Source organism: Protopterus annectens, chromosome 1.part0 (assembly GCF_019279795.1).
Source record: "Protopterus annectens isolate FY-2018-M chromosome 1.part0, PAN1.0, whole genome shotgun sequence".
Lineage (NCBI taxonomy): Eukaryota > Metazoa > Chordata > Ceratodontiformes > Protopteridae > Protopterus > Protopterus annectens.
Window position 1 is genome coordinate 855,527,864 of NC_056725.1, and position 20,794 is coordinate 855,548,657.

Here is a 20,794-nt window from a genome sequence, read left to right on the forward strand (position 1 = left end):
TCAATGAAAGTGCACTTTTGTGAAAGTCACTAAGTTGAACGGGACATTTCCTGCACTGTGGTGCAGTAGTGACAGACCTTAGGATTAGGGCTTGGGTTAAGGACAGTGGATAGCTAGTAGGGCTATCCACTATCCTTAACCCAAGCCCTAACCCTAAGGTTCGTGACTACCACACCACAGTAAAGAAAATAGGTCTGTAACTACTGCTCAGTTGAGGAAATACAATTTCCTGCACCGTGGTGCGGTAGTCACGGGCCTTAGGGTTAGGGCTTTGGTTAAGGATAGTGGATAGCCCTACTAGCTATCCACTATCCATTACCAAAGCCCTAACCCTTTGTTCGTTCTAGTGACTTTCGCGAAAGTGCACTTTCGTTGAAGTGCACTTTCGCATTAGTGGGACACTACTATCATATTTTGAAATAGTGCAATTTTGATCTACGGTAGTAGACCCATATATATAAATATATATATATATATATATATATATATATATATATATATATATATATATACTGGCATATTTTCAGTTTGAATGGGGGGTAGTACCATAGGATTGTATCTAGGACATTTTGATTTAGAACTTATGACAAATGTTTTGCAAGCAGTTCAGGTAACAAGGGTAAATTACAGCTATTTAAAAAGATTTGCAACTAATGGTTACTCAAAATTTATTGCTACATGAGAATCCCTAATACAGATATGTATATTTGGATGACCAAGTTACAGATCTGGGTTTTATGGATGAAGATTGCTTATACAACTCTATACAATAGCTTCTCATGAACTCTGTCTAATGAGTGCAAGAAAGAAGCAGTGCCCAAGCAGTGCCCAAGCAGTGCTCAAGCAGTGCCCAAGCAGTGCCCAAGCAGTGCTCAAGCAGTGCCCAAGCAGTGCTCAAGCAGTGCCCAAGCAATGCCCAAGTAGATACAAGGAGCTCTCCTTTTGTCAGTACCCATAGTGATGCAGTCTAAAAACAGTAAACGAATTAGTAGACTTAACACAGGAATGAAGAGGTTATTAGATTTGCACAGGAATATTTACAGACTGCACAGTCAGGCTTAACAGGATATTACAAGGGGTTGTGGGGAACTAGTTTTTGAGACTGGAAAGGTGTCAGCTCTTCAGAAAACAGCAAGAGGAGCTTGGGATCCCACAGAAGGACTGTAATACGAGACAGAGATACACCACTTCCTCATGTCATTGGGATACACTTGGTAAAATTATAAAAGAGCAGCCTGTTGCTTAGTAATCACTAGGATACCATAAAGGGCCAGCTATTATAATTAACAAAGGCCTTATACTTTTCCACATCCCCTTAAATGGAAGCCATCTAGAAATCGTGGGAGAAAGCTTTGGGCGTTAGCTTACAAGATGATGATAAAAAGTAGTTTAAGCCTTTAGGAATTTGGCAGCTATTCTTCAGTGGAAAATATATATTAGCAGATCGTACAGCAGCATTTTTGACTCCACACTATAGTATAGCCAAGATATTCTAATCAGTATCCTCTACTGTTTGTAAAGACATGATGCTTGGAAGCATAGATTTTGAATATGTGGGAACTTTCCAAACACTTGAACAAATTAAAGAAGACTGCATGAAAAACCTGGAGGAGCACTTTTGTTGTCTCAAGGGAGTTGCTGCATTGTGGGATATACATATGCAAATCTGCGCTGTAAAGGGATAAGCATATGCTTTAGTTTCATACTGACCATGGGCCAAAAATGTACAAGATGTCACTGGAAGTCAGGTGTCTGAAATCTTGTCTCAGTGGAAGCAAAGAGCTGCACAAGTAATTCAGAGTTGTAGACAATCTCATTCAGAGGACAATACGAGGGCTATGGCATTCTTGTTAGTTTAACTGCCAAGGTATACTGGAACTTCAGAAATAGTTTCATGTGAAGCCAGACAATAGGCCTATACAGAAGAAAGCTAAACATAATGAGGATGATTGGCAATGTCAAATAATGCATAGGAGGTCATCCAGGTGAACTGGGTACATAAAGCATGCAAGAAAAAGTTTATAGCACATTTTTCTAATGGATATTTGCCAGCCTCTGACTTAACAGTTTTAGAATTATTTTAGTTTAGATCTTAGCTTCAAAATTAGTTCAATATATTATAGTCTATTTATTATATTTTGTCATGAGGATTGTGCAATAAGTGAATAAAGTAGAAATGCTGATACCAAAACCTTATATTTGGCTAATATGAAAGTACTATTGGCGAGTAGATATCTTGGTTTTAAAAAGCTATTAAAGCAGATAGTGTCAGTCATTTTGTGGGTTCCTGCCAGTTAAAACAACTGTATACATTACTTGGGTTACAGTCATCTGTATACAGGGAGCTAAAGGTGCATTATATTGAAATGATATGCTAGTTAATGTCTATGTAAACATATTTAACACTTATGCATCATTTTTCTGGATTTGACTTAAAAGCCTTTAATATCTCATCCTGTCATTAGTCCTCCCTTCCCTAATTCTTTTCCACTCAAAATTTGAAAATTCAATAAGGATATAAAAAAAAATTATTTAAAAATAATACAATATATTTTAGAAGCAAGGGAAGATTCAATTTTTTTTTTTTGCAAGAATGGGGAGAGAAGTATATAGAAATTTGTGTAATGCGGGATTGATGATAATTAAATAAAAGAATATATGTGATGCATAATGTTTATAACTGTGAACACGTTAACAAAGTTTGTTTTCTTTTATATAACTGTATGTTTGCCTGTGTCTTAAGTGATAATTCAATAATGTTAAAAAATATAAGAACAGTCTTGAAAACATTATGCATTCTTTCACAGTGCTTTAAAGCATGCAAATGAAATCATAGACTAGATTAAGGACCAAAGGAGAAAGTGAGGAAACATTCTTTAAAATATTATTTCTATTTGTACTACTTGAAAGGAAGAGTTCTTTGCTGATTGTGGACCCAGTATCATTACTTCCACAGTTAGTTTAAAAAAGATAATTTCAGGCATCAAGCACATTAGATTTAAATTTAAGTTCTTTAAACAACACCTGACTGTGCATGTTAAAGCAAACCCATGCTGTTATCTTTAAAAATAAAACAGCTGACACTAATCAAATAAAAGCATATCCAAAAGATATAAGCATATTAAATAAATCTTGAATCAAGTACACCTAAACAAACTTGAGAAAAAAATTATTTTTGACAAGCACTCTGCAAATTGTTGCAATGACTGCTACAAATAAATAGAACTTACAAAAGCTGGGACAAAGTAACATTGGTAGTGCAGGTTGCAGTTTGCATCCACTTTTGCTCTAGTTATATTGCCTCCAACCCATGCAGATAAATAATGTAGAACACAAACAATGGCTTTGGTGTATTTCTGTTGAAATAATCCTCAACACTTGTTTTAAAGTACAGGAAGATATGTCCATTAGAAAGTAAGTAACCGGGGATTTCAGTAAATCTATAGCAGCAAAATTGCTACAGGTCTGACCATAAGCTAATCACCCTTGACATCCACATCCCTCCCCCACCCCCCAGTAAGGAAACCCCCATAAAAAAACTTCCCAAAGCCAACTTCATGCTACTCAAGTCAGAAGTGACAAACTTCATGACACCCATGCAGACGGGAACTGAAAGTTCAGCTGCTGAATCCCACACTAAGGCACTATTCAGTAGTTAGAGCTTAGTCTATAGATTTAACTTGAGGAATTACTTACTTATATTTAGTTATATTAGAATTTATAGTGTTTGTTTTATATATTATGTTTAATAGTTTTATGACAGATATATATGTTTCATTGAATATAAGAAAGTCCATTTATAGTTCTTTTTGCTATAACAGACTTTAGATTAAATGTAATTCATTTGTTTAAGTTTTTATACCTGAAGCATTTTATATAGCATTGTTGCTTGAAGAAACTCTGACAATTATCAAATCTGTTAATTTATCAATTATCTAATTGTCTTAATGATGTTTGTTTGATTATATAAGTCCTAGCAATGCTTATTTTAAGTTATGGTCTGAGGAAGCGTATCTTTAATACGCGAAAGCGCTTACCACCGTTAATAAAAGTTTTGATATTTAATGTCTGAATAGACATTTTGTTCGTGGTGAGTCCGTGGTTTTGCTTTATTCATATTTTTTACACTAAGGCACTGTACGAACACATCCACTCGTGCATGAATCATGCCATCTCAAACAGAACCAAGATGATCTCCTCCAAAAAAGGAAGCCAATCTGGTGGTCTCCTGGCATAAACAAACTTTACAATAAAAGGAAGAAACTGTTGCAGAAAAGAGGAAAATCCCGGGATGCAAAAACTCCCTTACCAGCCTCAGTAAGAAGCTGAGATCCCTCATAAAATCCTCCAAAGCTAGTTACGAAAATAAAATTGCCAAAGATTCCAAAGACAACCACAAGGCATTCTATAACTATGTCAAGAATCTAAATGGAAATGCTCAGATCTGCTCTGAGCTACAACAGAATGGCATTAAATATACTGATCCCAAGGATATTGCCAGTATCCTGACAGATCGATTCAGTGCCAACTTCACCCCACCTCTCACCCCATAAAGGGCCCATCTCAATGCCAAAAGATTGCCAGATTCAGGTAATAATGGCCACACAGGTAAAAACCGCACTCTCCAAAGCTAAGAATACAGCATCCATGGGACCAGATGACATCCTGGGCTGTGTACTACATGAACTGCAAAATGAACTGACACCTCACCTAAGTGTCATATTTAATCATAGCCTCACCTCAGGCTTTGTGCCCACTGAGTGGCGTACAGCTACAGTTATCCCACTACAAGAGGGGAGATCCACCTTGGATCCTGGGAACTACTGCCCCATCAGTCTGATGAGCTTGATCTGCAAGGCCATGGAACGTATTATCATGGGACTTATAAACAAAGACATTGGCAACTTTCAAACACTGGACCCCACCCAGTTTGGCTTCAGGAAGGGCCAATCTTGTTTCCTGAACCTGACTGACTTCTTCAAATCAGTCTCCAGAGCTGTGGACAAAGGTAAGTTGGTCCACACAGCCTATCTGGACCTCGCCAAGGCCTTCAACACCATTCCCCAGTCTTGATGTTGGAGTGTGCTCAACAATATACTAAGGTTGAACGTAACTTTGCTATAAATATGCAACCAAAATAAGGAATAAGATAAAGCTTGCTTAAATGTAGAAATAGAGTTTAGCAATATGTGATTAGCATCCATACTAAATGACTGTGGCTTAAAAAAATAAGGAATTTGCTTATGAGTGTATTACACACACACATCAATAAAGCAGACTTCTTACAGACTTGGGAAGAATGTAAAAAAAAACAGGATATATCAGAAAAAAACTAATCTGCTTTCTTTAACAGGACATGTGTTTATCCACAAGGTGTTTTCTTGAAAAATATGCTTTTCTAAGAAAGTTAAAAAATATGCTTTTCTAAGAAAGTTTATCTACAAGGCGTTTCCTTAAAAATATGCTTTTTTGCACTTATCAGCATTTGCACAAGAACAGATGTGTCAGCATTTGCGTCATCAAGGCAGCATCTTTCCAAAACCAAGAGGGTGTGTGTTTAACTAAAAATGTATATAAAGTCAGTATTAAATCCAGTTATGTTAGGGGTATTGGTAGGGACACATTTGTCCCGAGGTAAATGTTATATCTCTCACATCATCTGTGCTATATGAGAAGTAAAGTAGAACAATCTCTGAAGCTGTAACAGAAGTACGGGTGGTTTATTAAAAAAGTTTTTGGTTACTGCTCTTAAAGACAAGTGCTGCAAAGTATATTCTCTCATCAGTGTATATTCTGCAAGTTTCTATATGCAACAGACTGTGAATGCAACTATAACCAGACTTTGATTTCAGCAGAATCCAGCCAGCAAAACTGAGTGTCTTAAGAAGACTTCAAATCCATCACAGTAAGCATCAGAGTAACAGCGCAGTGCTTTAGCACCTTAAAATTAATTTTTCAATGACGAGCCAGCCATGATAAACTTATTAAGCAGGGCATTAATCCCTATGTCACTCGATGGGTTGCCAACTGGCTTTCTGACAGAACCCACACTGTAAAAGTAGCCGACTCCAATTCCAGCTCCAGACAAGTGACAAGTGGAGTACCTCAGGGTTCAGTCCTAGGACTGCTCTTGTTTGGCATCTACTTCTCTGAAGTACAGGCCAACACTAAGGGGCTCTGGCTAACAAAGTTCACAGATGACTGCAAACTGGGAGCCATTATTGAATCCCCAAGTGATGTGGATATTCTACAAAAGGGCCTTACAGAAACAGATGCTTGGTGCCAGAGCCATAGGCTCAAGCTCAATGCCAAGAAATATATAGTTATCCCCTTTGGGAAAAACATGTACCCATGAATTACCACAGAGGTGGCTGTACACTAAACACTAAAAGTGTGATTAGAGACTTAGGGACACGGGTGGAAAGTGGTCTCACCTTCAATAACCACATTGCCACAACAGTCAAGAAATCCTTTCCTTCTATGTGGCACACCTCATTATTAAAGGCTTTTCATCCAGAAAAAAGGAGGTCATTGTCCCACTGTACTCATCCCTCATTACACCCATTATAGAATACAATGTCCTGTTTCATATGTACCATTCAAGACATCTGCAACAACTGGAAAGGCCGCAGAAATACTTCACTAAAAGAATCACAGGCCTAAAGCAGATACCCTCTGCTGACCATCTAAAAAAACTCCAGCTATACTCTGCCACATATCGTCTACTCAGAGGCAGTATCTGCTTAACATACAAGGCCATGTCAAACCCAGAGCTGCTGGACATGCTACACTTAAAGTAATCCCAATCCATCAGAGCCACATGCTCCAGGGAACTAAACCTTGTCCTTACAATGAACAAAACATGCTGGATAGGTTCCTGACCCAGAGACTCCCCAGACTCTGGAATAGATTGCCCATACATGTCATGCAGAGCACCTCTTTGGTCCTCTTCAAAAGGAACCTTGATGATTGGATGGTAGATAGGAAATTCACCCCAGGGATCATGTCAGTTGCCCTGCTAGACAGGGGTCCAGGGAAGTAAATATTGTGGGAAGAAATAGCCAGGGAATTGTTATGGCTATGCTTGTATAGCCTAGTACCAGCCTATAAACCTATGAATTAATAATCTGTTTTTTAATTGTTGGTAACAATTGTATGAAAGAGGAGAGCATTTCTCTGTGTCCCAGATTAACAAAGGAAGGAGTCTAATCAAACAGCACTTGATCCAACAAGATTAACAGACCATAGCCTTCCCTGTAAATGATCTTGCTGTCCACAGTTCAGAAAGGCTTAGTCTCTTTACAAGGTAAATACAACACTGTAGAATCTAAACATACCTTTACGGAAGAACACATCACTAAGGTTGAAATGTGTCTTTTTGGAAGTTTCCTTCATAGATTTAAAAGTACCACGATCAGCAACAGATTGTATCTGTTCTTCTGATAGTGAAAATCCATAAAAGTCTGCAATTTTTTTAATTCCGCCTTTCAGATCCTGAAAAAAAAATGGTATAATCAGAGAAATACCTATATCTGAGGAACTATGCTTTATAGTGTGTGTGTGTGTGTGTGTGTGTGTGTGTGTGTGTGTGTGTGTGTGTGTGTGTGTGTGTGTGTCTTTGTACATCTGCATGTGCATGTGTTTCTAGTACACATGTTACAACTATATAGTCTCTATAAGATGTGATTTGTTTCCATTGCTTATTATGCAGTGAATGGACATACAATAGCATATCTATTGTGATGTGTAACATTTATTTAAAAATATACTTTCTACTGTAGATACAGATCTTAATGAATACTGTTGTGTCTTGTAACCAAGCTACAGGAAAGAACAGTTCTATTTTTCTGTGAGTGGGTGGATGAAAGTGAGTACATGTACGTGGGTCTACTTTAATTAAATGAAAGCGGAATCCATCGAATACGAATCTGTTGTCACGTAAACAGTGAAACGCGGAAACGTCGAACACACTAAATAGCGAAATCGGAAATGTTGAATTGTCATAATTGGCCCATCTGCGGTATAGCTCCATAAGGTAAGTGTGCGATAGTTACAGACCTTAGGGTTAGGGTGCGGGTTAATGTAAGTGCATAGATAGGTAATGTATGTAAGGTTTAGTGTAGGGTTTTGTTAAGTGTATGTGTGTGGAATATTTACTTTGTGTGGGTATAGTTCTGTAGGGTAAGTGTAAGGTAGTTACGGACCTCAGGGTTAGGGAGGGGTTAAGGGTAGTGCATAGATAGTTGTGTATGTGGGGTTTAGTGTAGGGTTACAAGTGGGATTTTGGTGCTTTAATTTAGGGTTAGTAGTAGGGTTTTCGTTAGTGTATGTATGTGTTTTTTGTTGGTGTGCTTGCGTAGGTAGTATTTTATGGACGGTGGGGTTGGCTGATTATTGTGGTTTCGATGTTTTAATTTTCACGGTTTTGTGTGTTCAACGTTATCACGTTTCGCTGTTTATGTGTTGACGGATTCATATTCGATGGATTCTGCTTTTGTTTAATTAAAGTAGACCCCATGTACGTGTGTGTGTGTGTGTGTGTGTGTGTGTGTGTGTGTGTGTGTGTGTGTGTGTGTGTGTGTGTGTGTGTGTGTGTGTGTGTGTGTGTGTGTGTGTGTGTGTGTATATATATATATATATATATATATATATATATATATATATATATATATATATATATATATATATATATATATATATATATATATATATATATATGGGTCTACTTTAATTCACTGAAAACTCATTTCACTGAATCACATTTCACTGAATGTAAGTACTGTTGGGCAAATAAATCTTATATGCCCTTTTCCCCACTGTAGTGCGATCCTGGAGCTAGTATATATAGTTAGGGCGGTGTGGGGGGTGTGGGAGGCGTAGACCCCCAACTACTTTTGATTTTATAGTTAGCTTTCAGTGAAATGAGACTCATAAATATAAAAGCTAAGTAGGTGGTGGCTATGCCACCCAAACCCTCCTAACTATATATACTAACTCCAGCGTCATACTACAGTGGGGAAAAGGGCATATACGTTTTATTTGCCCAACAGTACTTACATTCAGTGAAATGTGATTCAGTGAAATGAGTTTTCAGCAATTTGAGCTTTCAGTGATTTTTTGAGGGTGAATTGAAATTCAGTGAAGTTAGTTTTCAGTGAATTAAAGTAGACCCATATATATATATATATATATATATATATATATATATATATATATATATATATATATATATATATATATATATAGCAGTGCATGACTGCATATGTGGTTTCTTCTGAAATCATGACTCTGTAAGATAGTTCATATAACACAAGAAATCATTAAACAAAGCTACCAGATGGCAACATTAACAGTAATATTTTTATAGAACAATATTAAGGAAAGACAGCAGGATTCTAAGAGATGCTCAAATGGTTTAAATTTGTAGAGTTTAGCTTGGTGTCACCATTTTATCACTTGTAATTTGGCTCCCAGAAATCATCCAAGTATAGACACTTTTCAACTGGGTATTCCTGTGGAAAATTCCCTCTCAGGAACTCTTGCTATAAGACTGGGATGTGCCAAATGTGGAACTCATGAGAACTGGATGGGTGATGTGCAGACACATTATAAATTATAACCTGGGAATTCAAGATTAGCTGGCAGGAAAATGAGCGGAATCCTTTCATTTTCATACATTGAAGTCCTTCTAGACAAAGTACATCCAGGAAGGCAATGCATGTGTGCAGTCTACAGTTCCTTTCACCATACGAACATAGGTCATGGTCCTCTACATGGTTTAGCATAATGCAAAGGGACTAGTTCAGGATTCATGATGCTGACACCTGCAATATCCAAAATATGTACCTAGGATGTCATTGAAAGGTACCTGTAGCTAAGATGGTTAAAACTACACACAGTGTCCATAGAAATGGGAAAACCTTGCATTCTTCCTCAGTCCACCTGTTCAGGACACAGTTTAACAATTCCATTTACAGTTTCCCTGCCCACAAAGTAGCTGTACACTGTCTTTTGGTCTTTGAGCTGGTGGTATCTCAGACAATGTCTGTACCTTCTCCATTAGTACAAATAGCCATGACACACAACATTGCAGGCAGCACCTCCAGTAACATCTGAAAACACCTTTTGCTATTGTTTTGCTGCTATTAAGGCAAGCTTCACTCCCTTAACATAAGCCACGATCCTTGGTGTAAAATATGGGTATGTCCTATGGCACAGTGCTCCCAATACATACATTTCTGAACTAGTTTGTCATTGTGAGTGGCGTGACTTTCATGGAGTGCCTCATTTCCATTTCATTATGGTCTTAGCCTGTGCTGCATATCGCAGTGTTTTGCCACTTATATGACTAGGCTAACTGTGTCTTAGAATTCCAACACCCTGCACATTGCTGTTACTCATACTACGTTGTTTATGCAATGTACTAAACATTTTTAATTCATGGCCAAGAGCTTTATGGACCATTACATTTTTTTTCCATAAGGTTTACAGTATCATCAAAACATATTCTCAGAGGAATCTTTATCCCCCAAGTCTGTATCAGTTTAATCTGAATAAACTAGCACCTCATCATCTTTATCCTAACTGCATGAAGGTTAAAGCGAAGAAGATTTTTTTTTTCTTCTGCAGCACCTGAAGGGGTAAGCATAAGAAATGAAAAAAAAAAAAGAACAATTAAAGACGATTGCATCAGCTATGTACTCCTTGAAGCAGTGGCAACAAATGGGAGGTTATCTGATATGATGGAAATGATCATGCAGATGACTGATTTTGACATCTATGCTGACATTTCATGCAGAGCTGTAGAGCTGTTACACACACACACACACACACACACACACACACACACACACACACACACACACACACACACACACACACACACACACACACACACACACACACACACACACACACAGACACACATATACTGTGGACTAACCTCTTTCAGTTCTTCAAAAGTAAGAAGTAAGACATCTTCATCATCAATGTGCTCATTCCAGGCAATGGCATGGCTAAAGTAAGAACCCCAAAACACTGGAAAACAGAAAAATATGTTTAGTTTACTTATCATATATAACACTGATTTATATGCTATGCAGCAGAAGCAGTCTTGAATAACATATTAATATCATTGTAGGAATCTGTCAAGATAAGGTTGGCATTAGAAAATTAGCTGGAATATTGCTTTTGTTATTACTAAGAGAAATAAATAAACATGGTAGCGTTGTTACCTCACAGCAAGAGGTTCTCCTATTCGATTCTAGGCTGGGCTTGGGAGTGCCTTCTGTGTGGAGTCTGCATGTCCTCCCCGCGGTTGGGTAGCATTCAAAAGACATGCATGTGTAAATGGGCGTGCCTTCATTGAAGGTTGGGCGTCGAGCTGGCACCTCGGCTTTTCGTAAAAATCTACTGCCAGTCATTAGCGGACCAGAGTTCAGCTGTGGCGACCCCTTACCGGGAAAAGCCGAAAGACAAACAACAACAACTAAGAGAAATAAATAAACAGACATGAAGCATTGAAGTCCACCATGATATTTTTCTTTCACTTCTGAGTGACGTTTCCTTTACCCAAGCAATTCTATTAGACTCTTGGTGATGTACTATTACTGCTAATAACCTGATTTTGTACAACAACTGAGCTACTAAGGAATTTTAGAGAAAGGTTAATTTCTAGTCAAAGTGTGCTTAAGGGTAGATACTTATTTCACTTCCTGCTTTCTTGATCCCTTTTGCAAAAAAACAAATAACTGAATGAATTAATGAACAAATGAATGAATAAATAAATAAATAAATGGGCTACAAATTGAAGATGAATGTCTATACCTTAACAATCATTTTCTGAATATCATTTCCACCCTCTGAATGCCTAGGTAGAATTTATTAGTTCTCCATGTGTTTGGAGGAGGAAGTGTATTCAGGTTTTCAAACCATTTCCTAAAGACAAATTTCTTAGCCTGACTGGCTACTCCAAACCGTGTCAAGATTTGTAACGCTAAATTTTCCCCCCTAAGATCCCCCTTGAAAGTAAGTGCTTGTTTAACTATACCCAGTTGGTAATATTAGGTTGATAAATATATATATATATATATATATATATATATATATATATATATATATTAGATATATACATAGACAGACAAGTTTAAGTCCATTAGAACATACAAATTTAGAGTTGTAGTACAATAAAAAACATATTTTCTAAATCCTGCTTTGACTACAAAGTAAAGATAACGATAACAGTAAACTAACCTTTCACCTTTCTTTACTGATGGTGCTACAGTCGAGTTGCCAGCCAACCTTCCACAGAAGGCACACTCACACGCACACCTAGGGCCAATTTAGAGTGTCCAATCCACCTACAGCATGTCTTTGGGATGTGGGAGGAAACCGGAGCACCCGGAAGAAACCCACGCGACCACAGGGAGGACATGCAGACTCCGCACAGAAGGCACCCCAGCCGAGACTTGAACCGGCGCACCTCTTACTGTGAGGCAACAATGTTAACCACTGCACCACTGTGCCACCCTACAGTAAGCTAACCTTTCTTTTCTGATGGTGCTAACAGAAGTAAACTTCACGCAGTAGGTATTCCAGCTGTCATGCTGAATGTATTGCATGTGATTGTATCTGAAAGGTGCTGCATTTATTTTTCAATTACTTTGATTGACTTGAGCTTACTTTTTACTTTTAATATTTTATTTTTTTTACTAAAGTAGTCACAAAAGATACACAAGATGAGATTCATAAAAAATTTATGTTGATTATCCAGTGGTATTTGCACAAACATTGTGATTCAGAAAGTCTTACAGCAATGGAGAAGCCTTAGATCGGCAGTTTTCCTTATTATGCTTTTCTGATTCTAAGATGAGATTTCTTCCTTGCAGGAGCTTCGTTACAGAGGCTAGTACTGCAGACAGAGTGATATGATAATGCAACAGTCTGGGGAAGTGGCTAATGCTAATTATCAAAGTGCTCTCCTCTCCCTTTTTCTGTTTTTAATACTGTGATTTGTTTTATTTATCCTGTGTTTTACTTGTATTCTGCTTTTAACTGCATATTAAAACTTGAAAAGTGACCACAGCTCTGTCTCTGGTGAGTCAGGCAGAAATATCACTGTCTTTCTAGTTGCCTTCCCCATAAGTTAATTTGACCACATATCTCATTTCCTCTCTATTTTTACTGGCTTGTGTGAGCAAGCACAAAATTATCATTTTGTGAAATCCCTCAACTATTTAAATTTATTGGCCATCCTACTGTATTCCATAGTACCAGAATACAAAAGTGACCACCCCCTTTCAGTCTATCTTGCTGTTTTAAAAACAGTGACTCTCCACTAAAACTTGATTTTTTAGACAGGTAAAACTTAAGTTACCTACTTTCACATCTAACTTCTCTAGTGCACACTGCAGTGTTTAGGATACACCATTTTTTTTCATCTTACTTTTAAGCATCCCTGTGACTAGCACTTGCTTTAAACCTGCTGGAAAGCACTAGAAAGTTTTAAACTGATACAAGCACTCAACTCTCCTTGTTAATAAAGAGAAATTAATTGTAGGCACTAAACAGCCTATAATTGCAAAGTACCTTGCTAAGGTAAGGGAAAACAGCTCTTGTACTTTACAAAAAAAAAAGCACCAAACCAGGAATGTCCAAGGGTCAGCTTCCGGTGATTTCTCCTGTCCACCTCGTGAATCTGGGCATACTGGGGCAATGCAGCAATTGCCTCATGTACACAGACAACTTTTTCCTCCTACCACCCAACACTACAACCTGCGAGAGATGCACTTACATAGCCAAACTGGAAGTAAAGCTCTCTCCACCCAAGATTGTGCTAGACAGTCAAGAGGAGAAGGTTAACAACTGCACAACACCTCAAGCAACACATAGCCCTTCTAAACTCACACCACCAACACCCACACATAACAACATTAAACCCACATATGTGGAGGCCTTTAACATTAACCTGCCCAAGCAACAAGAACTTTCGAAGCTGAAATGCAAACAAACATCAATCACAATCAAAGTGTCACATAGCTCACAACACCAGTGTGCCACCCAACAACAGCTCCAAGGCAAGACAATGTACCCAACACTTTAGTCATAGGTGACTCTATTGTCAGGCACACTGATGTCCCACTCACCAGGCTGAACAAGGAGAAAATTACAGTCAGCTGCCTGTCAGCTGCCAGGATCCACCACATAATGCATGCACTCAAGTCACTCCACAACAAGTACAAATATGAGTCTGTCATTGTCCATGTTGGAGTGAATGACTTGAGATGTACCTCCATAGACTACATGAAAAGAGACATGGAAGAGCTCTTGGATTATGTGGCCCAGGCAGGTATGACCCTAGCCCTGAGTAGCATCCTGCCTTCGCCCAGAATGATAACACAGTATAAGGACAAAATAACTTCAACAATTGGCTAAGCTTCTGGTGTCATTCAAAGGGAATCCAGTATCTGTCTGCCTGGGACGACATGATCAACAGGCCACAATGCTTTGCCAGAGATGGTCACCTGTTGCCCCTGGGATTCAGGTTACTGGCTAAGGCTCTTGCCACCCCTATAGTGCCTTTTTTAGGCAAATTTCAAAGGACAAAACCACCACAGTAAGAGGTACAAGCATGTAAAATCTGAAGGTAATGCTACTCAATGCTAGAAGTCTAAACCTCAAAATGCACTCTCTTGAGGTACTCCTAAAATTGGAGAACACTGATATCTGTGCAGTAACTGAGACCTGGTTCAAGGCTCCAGAGAGCACCCGTGAAATAGCAGGCTGCAACTCTTATGACACTTTTCGGCCACCAAACCAGGACCAAAACACTAAAGGGGAAGGAGTATCCATATTCACCAAGGATATTCACAACACCAGGCTAGTTGTCCAACACAGTGCGTCTGAAATTCTCCAAGTGCAACACACTAGGTAAGACAGCAATCCAAATTGTAGCTTGCTACAGATCCCCCACCATCCCCCAAGATTCTCACTACACCATTCTAAACATACTGGAAAATATTAAGATACAACCAAACACCATAATACTGGGTGATTTCAACTACCCTGCCATTAACTGGGAAAACTACTCGTGTACCAACACCTTTGCCCAACAGTTCTTGGAATTCATAAATTCCAATGCCCTGGATCAACTAATCCTTATTCTCATCAGGGGCTCTAATATCCTAGACCTGTTCATTACCAACATGGGAAATCAATGCTCCACACCTATGGTCACCCCCTCATTTGTCAGGTCTGACCATAAGCTAATCACCCTTGACATCCACATCCCACCCCACAGTAAGGAAACCTCCGTAAAAAACTTCTCCAAAGCCAACTTCATGCTACTCAAGTCAGAAGTGACAAACGTCATGACACCCATGCAGACGGGAACTGAAAGTTTGACTGCTGAATCCTACACTAAGGCACTGTATGAGCACATCCACTCATGCATGAATTGTGCCATCCCCAATATAACCAAGATGCTGTCCTCCAAAAAAGGAAGCCAATGTGGTGGTCCCTTGCCATAAACAAACTTTACAATAAAAGGAAGAAACTGTTGCAGAAAAGAGGAAAATCCCAGGATGCAAAAAAACTCCCTTACCAGCCTCAATAAGAAGCTGAGGTCCCTCATAAAATCCTCCAAAGCCAGTTACGAAAATAAAATTGCCAAACATTCCAGACAACAACAAGGCATTTTATAGCTATATCAAGAATCTTAATGACAATGCTTAGATCTGCTCTGAGCTACAACAGAATGGCATTAAATATACTGATCCCAAGGATATTGCCAATATCCTAGCAAATCAATTTAGTGCAAACATCACCCCCCTCTCACCCCCTAAAGGGCCCATCTCAATAATGAAAGATTGCCATATTCCGGTAATAATGGCCACACAGGTAAAAAACGCACTCTCCAAAGCTAAGAATACAACATCCATGGGACCAGAAGACATCCCAGGCTGTGTACTACATGAAATACAAAATGAACTGGCACCTCACCTAAGTGTCATGTTTAATCATAGCCTCACCTAAGGCTTCATGCCCACTGAGTGGCGCACAGCTACAGTTATCCCACTCCAAAAGGGGGATCCATCTTGGATCCCAAGAACTACTGCCCCATCAGTCTGACGAGCCTAATCTTCAAGGCCATGGAATGTATTATCATGGAACTTATAAGCAAAGACACTGGCAACCTTCAAACACTGGACCCACCGCAGTTTGGGTTTGTGAAGGGCCAATCTTGTCTCCTGAACCTGACTGACTTCTTCAAATCAGTCTCCAGAGCCGTGGACAAGGGTAAGGTGGTCCACACAGCCTATCTGGACATCACCAAGGCCTTTGACACCATCATAGATGCTAATAAAGATACAAGTGAATTATACAAATAATACAAAAATATCAATTGAAATAAAATAGAAAAGGAAAAAAATAGTCATTGGACAATATTCAGTGGTCCTTCATAGCTCATGTTAGCTATTTACAATGAAACAAAGGTTGGTGAAAATATATAATATATAGATAACAAAATAGAAAAGTTTTTAACTGTAACCCTGTGTATGTACACTTCTGATGTTAGTTTATAATTAAAGTAAAAGAATGATTGAATGAATGACTGCAGTGCTGTTTCAGATTAATACTCAGGTACAAACGCACCAGACACACACACACACACACACACACACACACACACACACACACACACACACACACACACACACACACACATATATATATTTGTCTTTGCATACCAGAACGTCTGACTGGGCAATTCCCATTTTCAGTGGAGGCCCAGGGAAAAATGCTCCATTTACTTGTATTAAACTAAGTTCTAGTTTAATACAGAATAGTTACATTTCTATTTACATTTATACACGAATAGTAGTTACATTTATACATTCTAAGATTTTACAGAGGTGGAAGTTAGTAATGTGAAAGCCCATATGCAATTTAGTGGATTTTACAGGCTGCAGTTATGTATACAATTGTTTTGTCATTTCAGTGAGAGGTTGAGAGCATTCTATTTAAGGAGAGTATTTAGAGAGCATCATATGGTGACCACAAAGTCTTAACCTTGTGACGAGCATGTGTAGGATCAGGATTGGTTAAGATGTTGTTTAAGCAGTGGTTTAAAACTATTTGGTTTATCTGAGAGTTATTAGTGTGGGGATATTATTCCAAAGTTTAGCAACATATTGGGAGTAAAGCAATTCTCCTACAACATTATTTGACTTATTTGCAAGTAATAAGAATTTATCAATAAAGAGTCAGTCCCTGGACACTAAAGTCATAATAACTTTTGTAGTGCAGAAGAGGTTATCAGGGACCTGGGGACCCAGGTTGACAGTGGCCTTTCTTTTGACACTCACGCTGCTAAAGTGGTTAGAAAGACCTTCTACATTGCCCACCTGATCATGAAGGGATTCACATCCAGATCTAGTGAGGTCATTGTTCTCCTGTACTCTTCACTTATCAGACCAATGATCGAGTACAATGCCCCATTCGGGATGTATCTCGCCCGACATCTGCAGCAATTGGAGAGACCCCAAAGGTTTCTCACCAAAAGGATAAAGGGACTCCAAAATCTGTCATATGCTGCCAGATTGAAGAAACTCCAGCTCTATTCAGTCACATACCGTCTGCTCAGAGGTGACATGTGCCTGACATACAAGGCCATGTCCAACCCGAATTAATGGACATGCTCCACCTCAAAAAATCCAAATCCACCAAAACCACTAGAGCAAGCGACTTAAACCTTAGCACGGATATAAATAGGACGTGCTGGAGGGATAGATTTATCACTCAGAGACTCCCTATGCTGTGGAATAGAGTCCCGGTCCATGTGAGGCAGAGCACCTCGCTGGCTCTGTTCAAGAGAAATCTTGACCTGTGGATGGGAGATCGTAGGTTTACCCCGGGAATCATCTCTGTGTCACTGCTGGACAGAGGCACAACAAACTAATGGGTACAGTATTTTTTCATATAAGGGGTGGCGTAAGCCACAAAAATTCGGGCTAGGCTTATAAATGCCTTGGGGCAGATAGCCTAGTATAAACCTATGAACCTATGAACCTATAAATGAAAAAATATAACACATAAACGAAAAAATGAACAAAGTAATGGAATAAAAAATCCTATATTACAAAAATATAAAGATATAATTACCAGTTAGTAATCTGTTTGTACTACAATTACGGAAAGCAAAGCATGAGTCATTACTTTTAAAGTAGAAATTCATCACAGCAGACAAAAAATATGAGACTACTGCCACCTTCTGATCCCCATTGAAATGGCAAGGCAAGAAAAAATCAGACAATTTGACATAAAGAAAAAGTATATACAGGTCGTGCATCCACACAGTTACTGAAAAAAAGAAGTCATGGGGATATATACATATATATATATATATATATATATATATAGAGAGAGAGAGAGAGAATTATAGATATAGATATAGATATATATAACTGTTTAAAGCATTTGCATTTTTCATCTGAAAAACATATCATAATAATATTATTAATGTTAATTTAAAATAATATTATTTACAATGTTAAATAATATTGATTTTAAAGTTAAGTTACAAACTGTTATTAATTAAATTAATTATATTTACAAATTAAATAAAATTAACATTTACATATAAAAAAGTTGAATAATATATTAAATCCTATGAACATTTTCATGATTGAGATAATAAACAATAAAATGCTTTTAGTTTTTTTTATATAATTGGGGTCAAATTGTCCAGGGTCAAACTGTCCACTAACGATTCCAATAGACAATAAATGTAAATTTAAATATGAAAGTGCATACAATTGCATTGGGGACAAATTGTCTAGGGTCGAATCATCTGGGGTCAAACTGTCCTGCTTCCTGTATGTATACTGTCTCAACCTCCAACAAGCCATATCAGTCATTTTACAGTAATCACCTAATTGTCTTTTGCCCTCACCCATTATCTTGAAATTTCACCAAATTGGGACATTAAGCAGTTTTTATAACCTATCTGGTGAGCAATATGCAATGAAGTTTATATCACTGAATATTGATTGATTGATTGATTGATTGATTGATTGATTGATTGATTGATTGACAATTGTTAACCAGGAAAGTCCACTGGGTCAGAGACCCATTTTCAGTGGAGGCCCAGTGAGAAAAGCTCCAACAAATATACAAAATATTAATGCAAAATATTAATACAAATTAAAATTCATATAGCACACAAGAGGCAATGATTTTTGGTACAAACCAACATCACAGCTAGTTATATTAATCATGCAATGCAATTAAACAGAGTCAATCAGAAAAGCTAGATAAATTCAATGAAGATATTCCCCCAGATTTACTAATCTTCCGTGCAAGATTAGATTAGTCTTGCACAGAGGCGCCAGTGTAAGATTATGATGGCAGCGTGCCATGCATATTAATGAGGGTGCGCTGCCTCAACTCTAAAGCTTACACGGATCGTGGACAAGTTTAGGGGGCATGTTGGACTGCTGAGCAGTCCAAATATACATGCCCCTGCAATGAAGAAATGTTGCAACTTCACATTTAAATGAGTGAGTTCGCTCATATGTGTACAATGTAACACTATACTCCCCCATATGTTCAACAACTAACAGAATAAAAAATAAAAATAATTTTTTTTATCTTCCGATATAGCTGCATGTAGTTGCGCAGGTTTTCCCAGGTTTGCCCATTGCTTAGCTACATTTACAGCAGCTTAGACACCAGAACAGGATAACAAGAAAAATATATACAAAGTAAGCAACATAGCAATAGTGTAGTGGTTTGAGCTTTTGCACAAAGAGGAGGCATTCCCAGTTCAAGTCCCACTACTGCAAGTTCCATTTTCTGTGGGAAATCTGTATACAAAAACATTTCCTGACATTTTTTTTATGTATAAGTTTTGTAAAAAGCATTGAAATGTTAAATTTAGTAGTGCATGAATTATATATATGAAGGTGAAATTTTATGCATTCTGAGGCATGAGTACCTTATTTTAAGCAATATAAAGCACTGCTATCCACATGTTACCAGTATTGAGCATATTTAAATACATTTGCACATAGTTGCGCAATGATAAGGAGGAGTAACACAGGTTCACCTCACGTTACTGCTGATTACCTTCGTGCAACTCCGTGCTAACCAGCGCAACGTCGGGCAAAGTCATGTAAACACACTCATACCTGCTTTACTGTTCCTTAACCAGTCAGTTCTGCCCAGCAGGAAAATAAAAAGCAGCAACAGGGCTCAAACTCAGGATACTGTGCACTATAGTCACAGTACTTAACCACTAAGCCATGATAGCATTTTGCAAACATGCACTTTCAACAGAGACATATCTATCAAAGGGATTTTAAACATTGCCAACATCAGCTAAGCAGGCGTGCCCACAGTTGAGCTTTTTCAAAACTGGCCAATCACAAATAAGTGTGGGAAATGAGGCATATTTAATCTCCACAGGCAGGAATACTTGCTATAACTGGTTGTAGCTTCCTTCTGCAGTCAGCATGGCTGGTGTAGGTGAGGGCACTCGGTTTAGAGCGAAACGCTGGGGCATCCAGGAGTCCAAAATTATGGTTTGGCTTCTTGTCTGAAAACATGAGCAAAGACTCCTGCAGGGCCAGTACCAGGGTACCCAACATAAAATGGAGGACTGGAATAGTCTTGCCCGTGATCTCACCAGTGCCACTGGTGTTCCTTGGACTGGTGAGCAGGTCAGGAACCATTATTCTGACCTGAAGAGGTGTAGGGGGGGATGAACTGGACAGGTGGATCCAGGAATCCCATA

General features: G+C 38.4%; 1 protein-coding gene across 4 annotated transcripts in view; it reads right to left on the reverse strand.

Annotated features, from left to right (window-relative positions):
• LOC122795346 (sulfotransferase 6B1-like) overlaps positions 1 to 20,794 on the reverse strand; it is a 537,147-nt gene that overhangs the window by 14,825 nt on the left and 501,528 nt on the right. For all 4 annotated transcript variants that reach the window (XM_044063677.1, XM_044063679.1, XM_044063680.1 and 1 more), the window contains exons 5-6: positions 10,943 to 11,037; positions 7,338 to 7,494 (exon numbers count right to left, since the gene is read on the reverse strand). In XM_044063677.1, coding sequence (XP_043919612.1) covers positions 7,338 to 7,494; positions 10,943 to 11,037 — 252 coding nt within the window. The remainder of the gene's footprint in view (positions 1 to 7,337; positions 7,495 to 10,942; positions 11,038 to 20,794) is intronic.